The sequence below is a fragment of the Coregonus lavaretus genome (assembly GCF_964263955.1).
Source record: "Coregonus lavaretus genome assembly, contig: HAP1_SCAFFOLD_1430, whole genome shotgun sequence".
Taxonomy (NCBI): domain Eukaryota; kingdom Metazoa; phylum Chordata; class Actinopteri; order Salmoniformes; family Salmonidae; genus Coregonus; species Coregonus lavaretus.
In genome coordinates this window covers 97,324-114,879 of record NW_028165155.1, presented here as the reverse complement: position 1 = coordinate 114,879, position 17,556 = coordinate 97,324, and the positions used below count along the sequence as shown (strand labels likewise).

The window sequence follows — 17,556 nt, the reverse complement described above, 5'->3', positions numbered from 1 at the left end:
AACTAACTCAGTACCCTCTACCCTCTAGGGACTAACTCAGTACCCTCTAGGGACTAACTCAGTACCCTCTAGGAACTAACTCAGTACCCTCTACCCTCTAGGGACTAACTCAGTACCCTCTAGGGACTAACTCAGTACCCTCTACCCTCTAGGGTCTAACTCAGTACCCTCTACCCTCTAGGGTCTAACTCAGTACCCTCTACCCTCTAGGGTCTAACTCAGTACCCTCTAGGGACTAACTCAGTACCCTCTAGGGTCTAACTCAGTACCCTCTACCCTCTAGGGTCTAACTCAGTACCCTCTACCCTCTAGGGTCTAACTCAGTACCCTCTACCCTCTGGGGTCTAACTCAGTACCTCTACCCTCTAGGGACTAACTCAGTACCCTCTAGGGTCTAACTCAGTACCCTCTACCCTCTAGGGTCTAACTCAGTACCCTGTACCCTCTAGGGACTAACTCAGTACCCTCTACCCTCTAGGGACTAACTCAGTACCCTCTAGGGTCTAACTCAGTACCCTCTAGGGTCTAACTCAGTACCCTCTACCCTCTAGGGTCTAACTCAGTACCCTCTACCCTCTAGGGTCTAACTCAGTACCCTCTAGGGACTAACTCAGTACCCTCTAGGGACTAACTCAGTACCCTCTAGGGTCTAACTCAGTACCCTCTAGGGTCTAACTCAGTACCCTCTACCCTCTAGGGACTAACTCAGTACCCTCTAGGGACTAACTCAGTACCCTCTAGGGTCTAACTCAGTACCCTCTAGGGACTAACTCAGTACCCTCTAGGGTCTAACTCAGTACCCTCTAGGGTCTAACTCAGTACCCTCTACCCTCTAGGGTCTAACTCAGTACCCTCTTCCCTCTAGGGTCTAACTCAGTACCCTCTACCCTCTAGGGACTAACTCAGTACCCTCTAGGGTCTAACTCAGTACCCTCTAGGGTCTAACTCAGTACCCTCTACCCTCTAGGGTCTAACTCAGTACCCTCTTCCCTCTAGGGTCTAACTCAGTACCCTCTACCCTCTAGGGACTAACTCAGTACCTCTACCCTCTAGGGTCTAACTCAGTACCCTCTAGGGTCTAACTCAGTACCCTCTACCCTCTAGGGTCTAACTCAGTACCCTCTAGGGTCTAACTCAGTACCCTCTACCCTCTAGGGACTAACTCAGTACCCTCTAGGGTCTAACTCAGTACCCTCTACCATCTAGGGACTAACTCAGTACCCTCTACCCTCTAGGGACTAACTCAGTACCCTCTACCCTCTAGGGACTAACTCAGTACCCTCTAGGGTCTAACTCAGTACCCTCTAGGGTCTAACTCAGTACCCTCTACCCTCTAGGGTCTAACTCAGTACCCTCTACCCTCTAGGGACTAACTCAGTACCCTCTACCCTCTAGGGTCTAACTCAGTACCCTCTACCCTCTAGGGACTAACTCAGTACCCTCTACCCTCTAGGGTCTAACTCAGTACCCTCTACCCTCTAGGGACTAACTCAGTACCCTCTACCCAGTCATGGTTACTCATGGTTATGTGATGAGGTAGCCCCGCCTGCGACTTCAAAATCAGTGTCGGCCCTCAGCCCAATAGGGAATGTCCTCTTGGTGTAACGGTCAAGATGTTGGTTTCTCCCTCAGTAGACCCGGGTTCATATCCCGCCGGTTACATTAAGCAGTCTATTCTCTGAAAGGGGTCCAGACAGCCTGTTCCCGTCAGTGGGATTGGAGAGGGGCCCCTCTCTCTCTCTGACTGGAGGAGAGAAGTGAAATGGTGTGTCTCCTCTGGTCAACAATACTCACCTTGAGAGACTCCACAGCCTGTTGGAGCTCCGTCAGGTCCTTCTCTCTCTGCTGGACTTTCTGCTGACTCATCCCCAGCTGCCTCTGTGGAGAATCACTCTTCAATGAGCTATCAAGCTTTATTTGTCCAGTAGATCAATAGTATAGTAATGTAAGATAGGGATTAAAATGTTGAGGAAGTGTCTGTGTGAAATTATATTATTATGTTGTTATGTGAATGATTATAGTTTTAACAGTGCACAAAACAGGGGAGCTGATTGGGTGTCTGATAACGAATGATAATGGTGTTTGACTTTAGAAAATGGTGATACATTTGGAGAATCTGGGTTAGTGTAGTGTATTAGAATTATGTCTTTGTTAAATGTTTTTCATGAAGAAATGGAAGGTTGATTATTGCTATCCAGAGGGAAGGTTTTAGCGTGACGTCACATATGATAGACAGGAAGTGTATTGTAAACTGGCCAGAAGAGGGAGCCCATCTTGTTGCATTGGTTATAAATAGGGGTACACGAAGAAGATAGGACAGAGCAGACATTAGAATTGGAGGACACTGCTCTCCGGACCACGCGTTGTCTGTAAACTCATGCTGAAGCTTGTGGTCTGAATAAACCTTATGATCAATGTTCAGTATGAGCAGACTCCTTGATTGACGGTAACACCTACGAATAACATACACTACAAATGGAGGCTCCACTGAGATATTGATTGCATCGTTGTTGGTCCCTTTCCTGGATTCGTGATTTGACTACTGTCCAAGCCGGCTAAAGGTGAGAATACTCACAAACTTTGGGCACTAGTGATTTTGTGGATTGGGGAGAGGGCTTTGACGGTGTACAGTTAAAAGTACTTGGGTTGTTGAGGTATGGTGTTGCTGTTGATTAGGAGTTTGATAACAAATATTCTAAATTGGGTTGATGGGGAAACGGGGAATAATAGCATGTTTAGGACAATGGATTGGTAGAGAATAAAGGTTGGAAGATATCTGCATAGTTAGGGCACCGTGGATACGGACAAGACCTCTTGATCGAGGCGATTCATTATGAATGGGCTACAAATCCTGGGCTTAGTTAGACTGAATCAGGTTGATTCCTTAAGCGGGAATTATGAAGTGAATGGTTGTATTTATGTTATCCTGCTCCTCTGGTCGACGGGAAATTGGTTGGGGGGTAACCGCTTGATATGAGATTCATCTTTCAAGGCAACAAAAAGTTAGATGGAGATATTATTGATAATCATGGACAATGATTGGGCCGCGGTGCGGGGTGTTCATTTGTATAGCTAGTAGGCTGCAGTTAGCTGGAGGTTGGTGTTAATGCTGGATTGTTTCAGGCCACGTGGTGCCTCGTGGCTAAATGCTTGATTGTATGGTTCGGGTCACGTGGTACATTGTGGCTAAATACTACATGCTAATTGTGTTTTGTGCCACGGGGTACCTTAGGCTAAGCTAATGCTAACTGTTAAGGCTAATTGTGTTGCGTGCTACATGCTAACGGATATCCTTAGAGATTCCATTGCGATGGATTAAAGTCTCTTAAACTTGTCACTGTCTGTAAGTCAGGTTGTATGTTTTGTGAGCGCTGTTAAATGTTGTTTGACTAGAAGGGGGAAATGGGAAGTTACAGCTGGCTGTTATTCTTTCTGTTTGGGGAGAGAGAGTAGAGAATCATTCTTTCACGGGGAAAGGTATTTTTGAATGGTTGTGCGCATGCGTTTAATTTGGCGACACTACACTACAGAAAGGGGGAGTTTATGACACGAGATTAGGACACGTTTTGGTTTACGGCACTAAATCGACGACATGCGGTCGTGCTGAGTCTACGAAACAAAATGGTGGCGTAAGGTCTTATGTTTGGGGTTTCTTGTCAGGGGTTTAATGGCTACCGGGAAAAAAGGGTGAGTGTTCTTACTGCTTTGGGGTTTGTTAGATTGGATATGACTTGTGTACACGGGAGAGATGTTCCATTATGACCTGGCCTCATGTGGTGTTATTGCTGGTCGACTGGAGTCTGCTAAAATGTGATTTCATTGGTAACTATAGACAATGATAATTTAGAGTGATACGTTTATATTTCATTGGTAACTATGGGCAATGACAAATTTAGGAAAACGGTAGGAGACATTTATATTTCATTGGTAACTATGGTCAATGGTTGATAAATTCAGATATGCGCATTCTTTAGAGCATTGCAGGTTTAGATAAGCCCTCGTGACGAACGGGGCGACCACCAGGGTGGGCCAAAATCCTGGACATGCATTATGAGTGTTCAGGTTCAGTCTGGGACTGGGGGTTGGTTGAAAATTTATTGGGGATGGCTTACTCAACTTCTGTTCGACGGGATAGTTGCATTGGGGGGGATCGCTCACTGAAATAGCCATACCCACGGCAGAATAAATTTAGGGCAAACGAAACAGTACTCAATTAAAGGAACGCAATGCTGGGTTTTGTTACATGTTGTAGGCAGCAGTTAGCAATGGCTAAATGCTAATTGTGTTGTGTGCTATATGATACATTTAACCTTAGAGGTCCACTGCGATGGATTCAAGCCTCTTAAACTTGTTTGGATGTGGTGGAACTGAAAGTTCTACTCAAATGTGAGCTCTGTTATGTGTAATTGTGTGAGTATAACGTATAAAATAGTGACGCTGTAGCGTAATGCTATCGTTCTATTGTGTAGTAAGCATGGGCTTGAATGGATGTGCGCATGCGTTTGATTTTACGGGGCTAAAAACTACGACACGAGGCGCTGAGCCTACAAAACAAAATGGTTGGTTAGGGTCATAGGTCCCATCTGGGAGCTGCAGGGAGACGGAGAAACACACAGACAGAGAGATGTTAGCATGAGTATTCTAGTTTAAAGATTGGTTAAAAGATGGAACTTGTTTTGTAACCTATTGAATTTATAAATTAAATATATGTTGACGAAGTATAATGCATTGAATTGAATAACGGATTATAATAGATTGAATTAAATTAAATTAAATAACGGATTAAAATTAAAATGTTTTTGAGCGATTTATTTAGTTCTGAGTTTAGTCTTAGAGTGAATAATGTAGAACGAATGAATATTGAATGGTTGGAAATACTCAGTGATGGCATGAACTACTAAAAGCTGTTCTTGTGTCTTTGTCCCTTGTCATGAGAGACAGGAGAGAGGGGGAGCGAGGAGATACAGGAAGTGATCACGTGACGCGGCAGAGGATCAAGTCATAAAAAAGGTTACTGTTACAAGATATGTGATGTTATGACGATTTTACATAGACTTGGCAAATACTATTTCATTAAAAATTGCATTTTGGAAGCTCTGTATCACTGGGGTTTGATTACAGATGTGTTGAGAATCAAGGATGGATTGAGGATTCTTCTGTAAATTTATGATAATTAGGGGTTATTACATTTACATTTTACATTTTAGTCATTTAGCAGACGCTCTTATCCAGAGCGACTTACAGTTAGTGAATACATATTTTTTTTATTATACTGGCCCCCCGTGGGAATCGAACCCACAACCCTGGCGTTGCAAACGCCATGCTCTATCAACATCCCTGCCGGCCATTCCCTCCCCTACCCTGGACGACGCTGGGCCAATTGTGCGCCGCCCATGAGTCTCCCGGTCGCGGCCGGCTGCGACAGAGCCTGGATTCGAACCAGGATCTCTAGTGACACAGTTAACACTGCGATGCAGTGCAGCGATGCAGTGTCTTAGACCACTGCGCCACTCAGGAGACTAGGGTTATAGAGGAGGGTTATAGAGCAAGGGGTTATGGGAATTGGAGTATTGAAGGGTGGTAAGGTTGGAAGGCTTTGTTTATGGGTATTTTAGTCTGAAGATTACTAACTTGCATTTACTTGCATTTGATGGGTTGTGGTAATATACTCAACACTAATTGATAAATTGGTGATATAGGAATAAAAAATTGGTTTTAAATTATTCATAATTTTTAATTGAGTTTTTAATTGGTTTTTATTTTTAATTAAGGGGTTTTTGAATAAGGCATTTAATTGATTTTTTTTTATTTTATATTCATATTTTTTTTAATTGAATTTTTTCGGGAGGAGAAAGAACAAAAAAAAAAAAATTATTTTATTTTTTATTTTTTTGAAGGTTGTTAGGGTTATATTAGTAATTTAAGGGGGGAAGCCTATATAACTTATACAGTCTAGAATAAGATAGTTCACAATAAAGGAATATAAAAGGGTGTTACAATGGGGAAAAAGATATCAGGACTATGAGAGTCATTACACGGGTGGAAATAGGGGTAATCCTTTAATTAAAGTGTTGCTAGGTTATCCGGCAAGTGAAACAAAAGTTGCCCTTCATTCTCAAACAGAAATTGATAAAATATGTCAGCGATAAGATAGGTTTAAAAAGTAGAGCTTAGGGATGTTTATTCTCAGCTTACAATGATCCTCCAGGAGTGATTATTGCATCAGAAATATAGATAATAGATAGGGTACCTGCAGAAACAACGATGAAGATGAATTCAGAAGACGGAAGAAAATGAGATGTCTGGAACGTGAAGGAGAAGAGGATGATGTTGATGAGAGGTCATGGGTGGAGGTGACTCTGTGATCAGAGGGAAGTGGCAAGAGAGGAAAGAAGAAATGGAGAAGTGGAAGAAGTAACACGACTGGATGAAGACCTCAAGAATTGAAGGAGAAGAATAATACAGTGAGGCCAAAGGAAAGGCCACTGGTAAGAAGATGATATTTCAAGAACAGAACTTAGAAGATAACCTTTTGAAGAATACTGATATGTCAACGATGAGAAGAACAGGACGAAGAAACTTTGAGAAGTCAATCATACAACTGGTGGAGAAGAGAAGCTTGTGTGATGAAGAATCAGGGTGAACCAAATCAACAATCACTGTTACAGCTTCAACTGAACAATATCAAAGGCAATTGTACCAGCCAAAGGGGGACCAGATGTTCCATATCGACCGCCAGTTTCTGGACAGACACAGAATTGGAGAGGGAGAAGAACAAAGAAGAAGGAGGAATATTTCAGCTACACTTTCAGCAACTTTCAGAAGACTGGTATAATTATGGACAGATTGGGTACTTTACCTGTTCATGCAACAAGTTAGGAGGAAGAACAGAGAACATTTTTAAGGAAGATACAGGGGCAATTCAAGATCACCTGTTAGTACCTAGAAGAGATGAAGGGGGGTGCATTGCTGAGAGCATCGATTAGAGAAGAAGAGGAAATAGCTAACAGTTGAAACAACTGACCATTAGAAGTGATAGTGAATAGGGGAAAAACTTATCTGGGTTCAGTCTAAAAAGGTTAAACATATCACTCTGTAAAATAAACTAATTAGGTTAGGATAGGGATTGGAAGTAGTAAAATAGTTGAATTACTCTTAGGGAATCAATTGAGCTCTGCTATAAAAGTCAAAGAGGAAGTAAAAGAGACATACTAATATTAGAAGATGCTGTTATGGCAGTGTTGGGAAGAGATGCATGGTTTGAATTGAAGCATACAATAAGAGGCACACTAGACGACTGACTGTCTGGTAGAATATTTTGAAAAGTAGGGTTTTTGGGAATCATTTGTTTAAAAAGATAATATCATAGGAAGGATGATAATTTACTAGACTGTCTATTAAGACAATCTGTCTGAAAAGTTAAAAGGGGTGATTATTATTCTGGGTTACATTCTTACATTAAGGGATTTCAGGCTAGGCTAAAAGGTGGTTAGTCGTTTTGCCAAGTCTGTGTGTAATGAGTCAGAAGCAGGTGGGGAACTTTCCCAATCACATATTCTAAAATTTGGTGGTAAGAGATTTTGTCAATAAGTCAGGGGAAAAGGTTTTAAATGTTATGAGGGAAAAGATTAGATTAAAATAAGTTAGGAGTAGATTAGGGTTTGAAGAACTCTGAGACAGTAAGCTAAGTTTCAAAGTTAGTAGTAAGACAGAGAGAGAACAGTGAGGAAGGACATTTTAAAGTTTAGTGGGAAGATAGGGGAGGAGTTTAGATCGGTTAGGAGCAGATGCATTGAGAAAGTATGTGTTGCTGAATGATAAGAGAAGATTGAGGGTGATTGAGTATCTATATTTACAGTTTCCAGCAGGGAGATCAAGGTCATTATAGGTGTATTTTGTGTAATCAAAAGTTTGAAAGTCAGGGATTTAGAGATAGGACTGAGATTTGGGGAAAAAGTGACACTAGTGGTGATAGATGGAAGTACAAGGAAAGAGTTCAAAGTCTTAGGGGAAAACTGGGGAAAATTAGGAGTAACTAAGGACATCAACACGTGAGTCTATTATAACAACAGTAAGAAGCAATTTAACTCTTTCAACATTGATAGTTATTAAAGTCATAAATATATCGCATTTGATTATAAGGGAACCAATACAGCACCAATTTTAGGGGGAAAAATACTTATTAGGGTTTAGGAGGGGGACGTTTCTCCCATATGGAGAGATAATTATGGAGAATAAGTATTGTTATCAGGATCAGGAGTAAAAGGAGGTATAGTTTGGAAGAGGTTAGGAGGGACTGTTCACTTATTTGGCATAATGTTACAAAGAGATAATTAGGGAGAATATGTGTACTTATCTAGTGAAAGCATTAAAATTTGTTTTGGTTAAGAATTATTGGTTAAAGGGCTATGTAATTTGTAAGATGATGCTTATAATGGAAGATTTGAAGTCTGTAGAAGTTTCCACAGTCACAGAGGGAGTTAAAGATAAGTTTATTACAGTAGTCACTCCAACAGTGAATAATACACATGGGATATGGGGAACTTTTGCATTAGAAGTAATTAGGGTTGATACAGCAACTAAATCAACTACTTTAATGGTAACTTTGGAAGGGATTAATGATACGATGTAGGGAGTAAGGCATCGACAACAACTGTTCTGAAATTAAAGGGGGTTAGCAAGAAGGACTCAGGGGTTTATGTTTAAAATAGGAGAGCAGATAGAAACAATATAGATTAATCTGAAATGGAGAATATAGATTCGTCATGGAAGCTGCAGGATGGGGTCTTTTGATTTTCATGACAGAGGGGGGGGGGGTATCTGATCAGTACTGCTCGTTCCTCTGTTGTGAAAATTAGAGATAGATTAACTCATTCTGTAGGGTCAGTGAGGAATCTTGAGGGTTGATGTCTGTTGGGGATACCAGCCCAAGACGTGTTAGACGGTCGCGCGGCCTCTATCAGGTGTGGGTTAGGGTTATGCTTTGGCATGACTGTGGTGTCGGCAACAGTCATTGACAGATAAAATAAGGTAGTTGTCAGAACAGTAGGGTTTAAGTGTTCTTGGTTAAGTTAATTACCCTATGGGAATTGTTAAATGGGAAAGGAAAATCAGGTAATAACGGAACCCTGAAGTATTCAGGTGAAACATTGAAGGCTAAAAGTTGTTTTATAAAATATAGGATATAAGGGTATGTTTATGGGAATATCAGATTGGGATGTTATATGATAACTTTGGATAAGTATGACCTTAAGGGTAGTAATGACAAATAATAGGTTACTTTTTATATATCAGGTAGTAAGAAGAGCAGGACTTTAATGGTTAAAAGATTAGCTTTTGACTGACAATGTGACTATGGGAATTTTAGAGATATTTGGTGGGTTTGTGATGATAGAGTATTTTCTTACCCTATGGGGGATAGGATGTTGTTACAGGTCAACGTTTAAGCTTCCATATGAGGTTTTTACCATTAAAAGAGGAGTGGTACCAACACAGAAATTTGAAACTAGAGTTCAAAATAGGATGAAAAGGGACATGTCATAGTCTTCAAGTCTATCATTGAAGGGTAAGTCTAAGGGAGAAGGGGGGACTTTATTCATGGTATGGTGTAACATTTGGGAAGATCATATTGATAAAGATTAGTTATACTTTGAGTCCAGATAGTTCAGATAATATCACTGGGGTTATAGATGCATTATAAGGGATGTGTTTGGGAGATCTGAGAGGATGCAAGATCAATTAGGCCAGTAGGGGCAGTGATGGGTCAGATTTTATTTCAGCTTTGATAACACTGTGATGTTTGTAATTTGTGACTGATCTTTGAGAAAGTTATGATATTGAGATAGGTTGGAGAGTGATTCCTGGAGACAACACTCAGATGCCGGTGTTGACTGTTCCTGATCTGGATGAAGATGGACAAGTGGAACTGATGGATAAATATCATTTTGGATTATTTGATGATTTTTCAAAGTGTTTTTTCAATATTAGTGTGATGTTTAGTATGATTTATGAATCAAGGGGGGAATAGGTTAATGTGATTCATACATCATTTATAGGTCATTTTTATATTCTTAAATTGATGTTGAGGTTAATTTGAAAATGTTGTTTTGCAAAAGATACTGTTTGGTCGTTTATTTTCTTGTCATTCCAGAAGCATTTGGGAGAACATGTGGAGATTGGAATACTCAAACAAAGACAATATGAAGGGACAATATGACTGGAGGAGATGAAACAAGGAGGGTGTGGCTGATTCCATCATCAACAAGTCCATTGGAAGTCGAGACTACGGAGGAGATGAAGTGTAGTGGACTACATTCCAGTGTCTGCAATGAAATATAGACATGTGTAATACATAATTGTGTAATAGTCTCAGGTATTAATTTTGTAGAATGATGTTTGATGTTATTGAATACATGTGAGGATCTTAGATGTTTTTGTTTATTTCGGTGAATGTTTAGGGACAGAGAGGCTAGGAAGGGAGAGTTTCATTGTCCGGTCCTATGGGTTGACCAGCCGTACAATGAATGTTTATGGATAGGATTTTGTTTGCAGGGCTTACATGTGTATTTAATTACATCATAGTTTCAAAGGCATTTACATGGTTAATGAGGTTATCTGGAGTACCGACGGTGGTTGCCTGGGGCAGAGGGACCGTGAGAGAATTTTACTGTCTTGATTGATATGGATGGATGGCTGCTGGACAGTTTTTCGCTCTTACACTCCATAGAGATTTCTTCATATGTCATAGTAATGTATTCATACTTCATAAACAGTTGGTCATATGTCATAGTAATGTATTCACACTTCATAAACAGGTATTTCATAGAAAGGTATTTACACTCTAGAGAAGAATGTTTTTGGTTTAAGGTTAAAGATACTCAATAAGATAAATTGTTACTGGTCATAATCCTATTGTTGTCGAGACTTTTTAGTTTTGTCTCGAAGGGGGGAATATGTAGTGTATTAGAATTATGTCTTTGTTAAATGTTTTTCATGAAGAAATGGAAGGTTGATTATTGCTATCCAGAGGGAAGGTTTTAGCGTGACGTCACATATGATAGACAGGAAGTGTATTGTAAACTGGCCAGAAGAGGGAGCCCATCTTGTTGCATTGGTTATAAATAGGGGTACACGAAGAAGATAGGACAGAGCAGACATTAGAATTGGAGGACACTGCTCTCCGGACCACGCGTTGTCTGTAAACTCATGCTGAAGCTTGTGGTCTGAATAAACCTTATGATCAATGTTCAGTATGAGCAGACTCCTTGATTGACGGTAACACCTACGAATAACATACACTACATTAGCATATCTATATAATCAAGGTTTGTGTTCATATTTGTTCTGTTGTGGATTGATTTCATTTGAATGATCTCATATTCAAACAGACTTAGTTCCTACTGTATCTTTAATTCTTTGTTTATCAAACAGTCACCAACAAGTAGTTCTGGTCTTACCTGTTTCTCTGTCCTCTCTGCTGCAGCTGACACTGTATCATGGCCTTTATGTTCATCCATCACACACTGATAACAGATACACTGCTGATCGGTACGACAGAAAACCTCCAGCAGTTTGTCATGATGAGAGCAGATCTTCTCCTGTAGTTGTGCGGTGGCTTTGACCAGCTTGTGCTTCTTCAAAGCAGGAAATTCAAAGTGAGATTGGAGGTGAGTCTCACAGTAAGAGGCCAGACACACCAGACAGGACATGAGGGCTTTCTGCTTTCTGGTCCCAGTGCAGAAATCACACGCCACATCTCCAGGTCCAGCATAGCACAGAGCAGGAGGGGGAGCAGCCTGGAGTCCTGTCTTCTTCAGTTTCTCCACCACTTCAGCCAGCACGATGTTTCTCTTCAGAACAGGCCTTGGGGTAAAAGTCTCTCTGCACTGAGGACAGCTATAGATCCCTTTCAGAACATCCTGATCCCAGCAGCCCTCAATACAGCTTCTACAGTAACTGTGTCCACAGGGAATAGCCACCGGCTCCTTCAGTAGATCCAGACAGACAGAACAACAGAACTGGTCCTGGTCCAGAAGAACTCCCTGCTGAGCCATTTGGACAGTTGTTCACTCTCACACAGACAGACGACACAGAGAATCAGATAAGTTTCGTTTCCACAGAAGAGAGTTTGTGGAGGGGAGGGACTTCCTGGTTCTGCCAGAGGGGTGGGGTTAGAGGGAGGGAGGAGTTAGAGAGAGAGAGAGACAGCGAGAGAGAGAGAGAGAGAGAGAGAGAGAGAGAGAGAGAGAGAGAGAGAGAGAGAGAGAGAGAGAGAGAGAGAGAGAGAGAGAGAGAGAGAGAGAGAGAGAGAGAGAGAGAGAGAGAGAGAGAGAGAACTGTCCACAATGTTAATAGAGACAGAGATTTGTGTTCCTAGGTTAGGGCCCTTAATATGGAATAAATTAAATAGAGTGGTTAGAATATATAAAGGGTAACAGTTTCTATGAAGTACATATGTATAATGCTTTTAATGAATTGTGTAATGCCTTAAACTTATGTGCTATGACACTAATTATAACCATCCATAATAACTAATACGTGGTTGTAAAACTCTACAATGTGTTATAGATAATTAGCTACAATGGGGGAGGGGGGACTTGAAATGGATACAATGTACTGTAGCTGAAATGAATACCGTATGTATTGACTGATCATTGGGAATGATATAACACTTTACATTACAGTGTGTTTATAGGTGTGTAATTATTCCTGTTAGTACAGTGGTGTAAAAGTACTGTGATGCCTCATTCTTCCACTGTACTAGCAGCAGTAACCCTAGCCAGTAATAAGGCTACTGGAATGGAAAGTGGTACAGGAAATATAAAGGAAGGATTTATACATGTCATCTATGATATACTCTATGTAATGATATGTCTATGTCTTCTATATGGTGTTCTATACTATATGTAATGATATGTCTATGTCTTCTATATGGTGTTCTATACTCTATGTAATGATATGTCTATGTCTTCTATATGGTGTTCTATACTGTATGTAATGATATGTCTATGTCTTCTAGATGGTGTTCTATACTGTATGTAATGATATGTCTATGTCTTCTAGATGGTGTTCTATACTGTATGTAATGATATGTCTATGTCTTCTATATGGTGTTCTATACTGTATGTAATGATATGTCTATGTCTTCTAGATGGTGTTCTATACTGTATGTAATGATATGTCTATGTCTTCTATATGGTGTTCTATACTGTATGTAATGATATGTCTATGTCTTCTAGATGGTGTTCTATACTGTATGTAATGATATGTCTATGTCTTCTATATGGTGTTCTATACTGTATGTAATGATATGTCTATGTCTTCTATATGGTGTTCTATACTGTATGTAATGATATGTCTATGTCTTCTAGATGGTGTTCTATACTGTATGTAATGATATGTCTATGTCTTCTAGATGGTGTTCTATACTGTATGTAATGATATGTCTATGTCTTCTATATGGTGTTCTATACTGTATGTAACGATATGTCTATGTCTTCTATATGGTGTTCTATACTGTATGTAATGATATGTCTATGTCTTCCATATGGTGTTCTATACAGTATGTAATGATATGTCTATGTCTTCTATATGGTGTTCTATACTGTATGTAATGATATGTCTATGTCTTCTATATGGTGTTCTATACTGTATGTAATGATATGTCTATGTCTTCTATATGGTGTTCTATACTGTATGTAATGATATGTCTATGTCTTCCATATGGTGTTCTATACTGTATGTAATGATATGTCTATGTCTTCTATATGGTGTTCTATACTGTATGTAATGATATGTCTATGTCTTCTATATGGTGTTCTATACTGTATGTAATGATATGTCTATGTCTTCTAGATGGTGTTCTATACTGTATGTAATGATATGTCTATGTCTTCTATATGGTGTTCTATACTGTATGTAATGATATGTCTATGTCTTCCATATGGTGTTCTTTACTGTATGTAATGATATGTCTATGTCTTCTATATGGTGTTCTATACTGTATGTAATGATATGTCTATGTCTTCTATATGGTGTTCTATACTGTATGTAATGATATGTCTATGTCTTCTAGATGGTGTTCTATACTGTATGTAATGATATGTCTATGTCTTCTATATGGTGTTCTATACTGTATGTAATGATATGTCTATGTCTTCTATATGGTGTTCTATACTCTATGTAATGATATGTCTATGTCTTCCATATGGTGTTCTATACAGTATGTAATGATATGTCTATGTCTTCTATATGGTGTTCTATACTGTATGTAATGATATATCTATGTCTTCTAGATGGTGTTCTATACTCTATGTAATGATATGTCTATGTCTTCCATATGGTGTTCTATACAGTATGTAATGATATGTCTATGTCTTCTATATGGTGTTCTATACTGTATGTAATGATATGTCTATGTCTTCTATATGGTGTTCTATACTGTATGTAATGATATGTCTATGTCTTCTAGATGGTGTTCTATACTGTCTGTAATGATATGTCTATGTCTTCTATATGGTGTTCTATACTGTATGTAATGATATGTCTATGTCTTCTAGATGGTGTTCTATACTGTATGTAATGATATGTCTATGTCTTCTAGATGGTGTTCTATACTGTATGTAATGATATGTCTATGTCTTCTAGATGGTGTTCTATACTGTATGTAATGATATGTCTATGTCTTCTAGATGGTGTTCTATACTGTATGTAATGATATGTCTATGTCTTCTAGATGGTGTTCTATACTGTATGTAATGATATGTCTATGTCTTCTAGATGGTGTTCTATACTGTATGTAATGATATGTCTATGTCTTCTAGATGGTGTTCTATACTGTATGTAATGATATGTCTATGTCTTCTAGATGGTGTTCTATACTGTATGTAATGATATGTCTATGTCTTCTAGATGGTGTTCTATACTGTATGTAATGATATGTCTATGTCTTCTATATGGTGTTCTATACTCTATGTAATGATATGTCTATGTCTTCTATATGGTGTTCTATACTGTATGTAATGATATGTCTATGTCTTCTATATGGTGTTCTATACTGTATGTAATGATATGTCTATGTCTTCTAGGTGGTGTTCTATACTGTATGTAATGATATGTCTATGTCTTCTAGATGGTGTTCTATACTGTATGTAATGATATGTCTATGTCTTCTATATGGTGTTCTATACTGTATGTAATGATATGTCTATGTCTTCTATATGGTGTTCTATACTGTATGTAAAGATATGTCTATGTCTTCTATATGGTGTTCTATACTGTATGTAATGATATGTCTATGTCTTCTAGATGGTGTTCTATACTGTATGTAATGATATGTCTATGTCTTCTATATGGTGTTCTATACTGTATGTAATGATATGTCTATGTCTTCTAGATGGTGTTCTATACTGTATGTAATGATATGTCTATGTCTTCTATATGGTGTTCTATACTGTATGTAATGATATGTCTATGTCTTCTATGTGGTGTTCTATACTGTATGTAATGATATGTCTATGTCTTCTAGATGGTGTTCTATACTGTATGTAATGATATGTCTATGTCTTCTAGATGGTGTTCTATACTGTATGTAATGATATGTCTATGTCTTCTATATGGTGTTCTATACTGTATGTAATGATATGTCTATGTCTTCTATATGGTGTTCTATACTGTATGTAATGATATGTCTATGTCTTCTATATGGTGTTCTATACTGTATGTAAAGATATGTCTATGTCTTCTATATGGTGTTCTATACTGTATGTAATGATATGTCTATGTCTTCTATATGGTGTTCTATACTGTATGTAATGATATGTCCATGTCTTCTAGATGGTGTTCTATACTCTATGTAATGATATGTCTATGTCTTCTATATGGTGTTCTATACTGTATGTAATGATATGTCTATGTCTTCTAGATGGTGTTCTATACTGTATGTAATGATATGTCTATGTCTTCTATATGGTGTTCTATACTGTATGTAATGATATGTCTATGTCTTCTAGATGGTGTTCTATACTGTATGTAATGATATGTCTATGTCTTCTAGATGGTGTTCTATACTGTATGTAATGATATGTCTATTTCTTCTAGATGGTGTTCTATACTGTATGTAATGATATGTCTATGTCTTCTATATGGTGTTCTATACTGTATGTAATGATATGTCTATGTCTTCTAGATGGTGTTCTATACTGTATGTAATGATATGTATATGTCTTCTATATGGTGTTCTATACTGTATGTAATGATATATCTATGTCTTCTATATGGTGTTCTATACTGTATGTAATGATATGTCTATGTCTTCTAGATGGTGTTCTATACTGTATGTAATGATATGTCTATGTCTTCTATATGGTGTTCTATACTGTATGTAACGATATGTCTATGTCTTCTATATGGTGTTCTATACTGTATGTAATGATATGTCTATGTCTTCCATATGGTGTTCTATACAGTATGTAATGATATGTCTATGTCTTCTATATGGTGTTCTATACTGTATGTAATGATATGTCTATGTCTTCTATATGGTGTTCTATACTGTATGTAATGATATGTCTATGTCTTCTATATGGTGTTCTATACTGTATGTAATGATATGTCTATGTCTTCCATATGGTGTTCTATACTGTATGTAATGATATGTCTATGTCTTCTATATGGTGTTCTATACTGTATGTAATGATATGTCTATGTCTTCTATATGGTGTTCTATACTGTATGTAATGATATGTCTATGTCTTCTAGATGGTGTTCTATACTGTATGTAATGATATGTCTATGTCTTCTATATGGTGTTCTATACTGTATGTAATGATATGTCTATGTCTTCCATATGGTGTTCTTTACTGTATGTAATGATATGTCTATGTCTTCTATATGGTGTTCTATACTGTATGTAATGATATGTCTATGTCTTCTATATGGTGTTCTATACTGTATGTAATGATATGTCTATGTCTTCTAGATGGTGTTCTATACTGTATGTAATGATATGTCTATGTCTTCTATATGGTGTTCTATACTGTATGTAATGATATGTCTATGTCTTCTATATGGTTATCTATACTCTATGTAATGATATGTCTATGTCTTCCATATGGTGTTCTATACAGTATGTAATGATATGTCTATGTCTTCTATATGGTGTTCTATACTGTATGTAATGATATATCTATGTCTTCTAGATGGTGTTCTATACTCTATGTAATGATATGTCTATGTCTTCCATATGGTGTTCTATACAGTATGTAATGATATGTCTATGTCTTCTATATGGTGTTCTATACTGTATGTAATGATATGTCTATGTCTTCTATATGGTGTTCTATACTGTATGTAATGATATGTCTATGTCTTCTAGATGGTGTTCTATACTGTCTGTAATGATATGTCTATGTCTTCTATATGGTGTTCTATACTGTATGTAATGATATGTCTATGTCTTCTAGATGGTGTTCTATACTGTATGTAATGATATGTCTATGTCTTCTAGATGGTGTTCTATACTGTATGTAATGATATGTCTATGTCTTCTAGATGGTG

General features: G+C 38.1%; 1 protein-coding gene across 1 annotated transcript; it reads right to left on the bottom strand.

The window, feature by feature from the left end:
• Positions 1-1,794: 1,794 nt before the first annotated feature.
• Positions 1,795-12,058, bottom strand: LOC311116216 (E3 ubiquitin/ISG15 ligase TRIM25-like; the record flags this gene model as incomplete). Its single annotated transcript, XM_084191335.1, has 2 exons — positions 11,457-12,058; positions 1,795-1,878 (listed from the first exon to the last, which is right to left on the bottom strand). Coding segments are annotated over exons 1-2 (681 nt in total), but the record flags the coding sequence as incomplete, so codon positions are not given.
• Between the last annotated feature and the right edge of the window lie 5,498 nt (positions 12,059-17,556).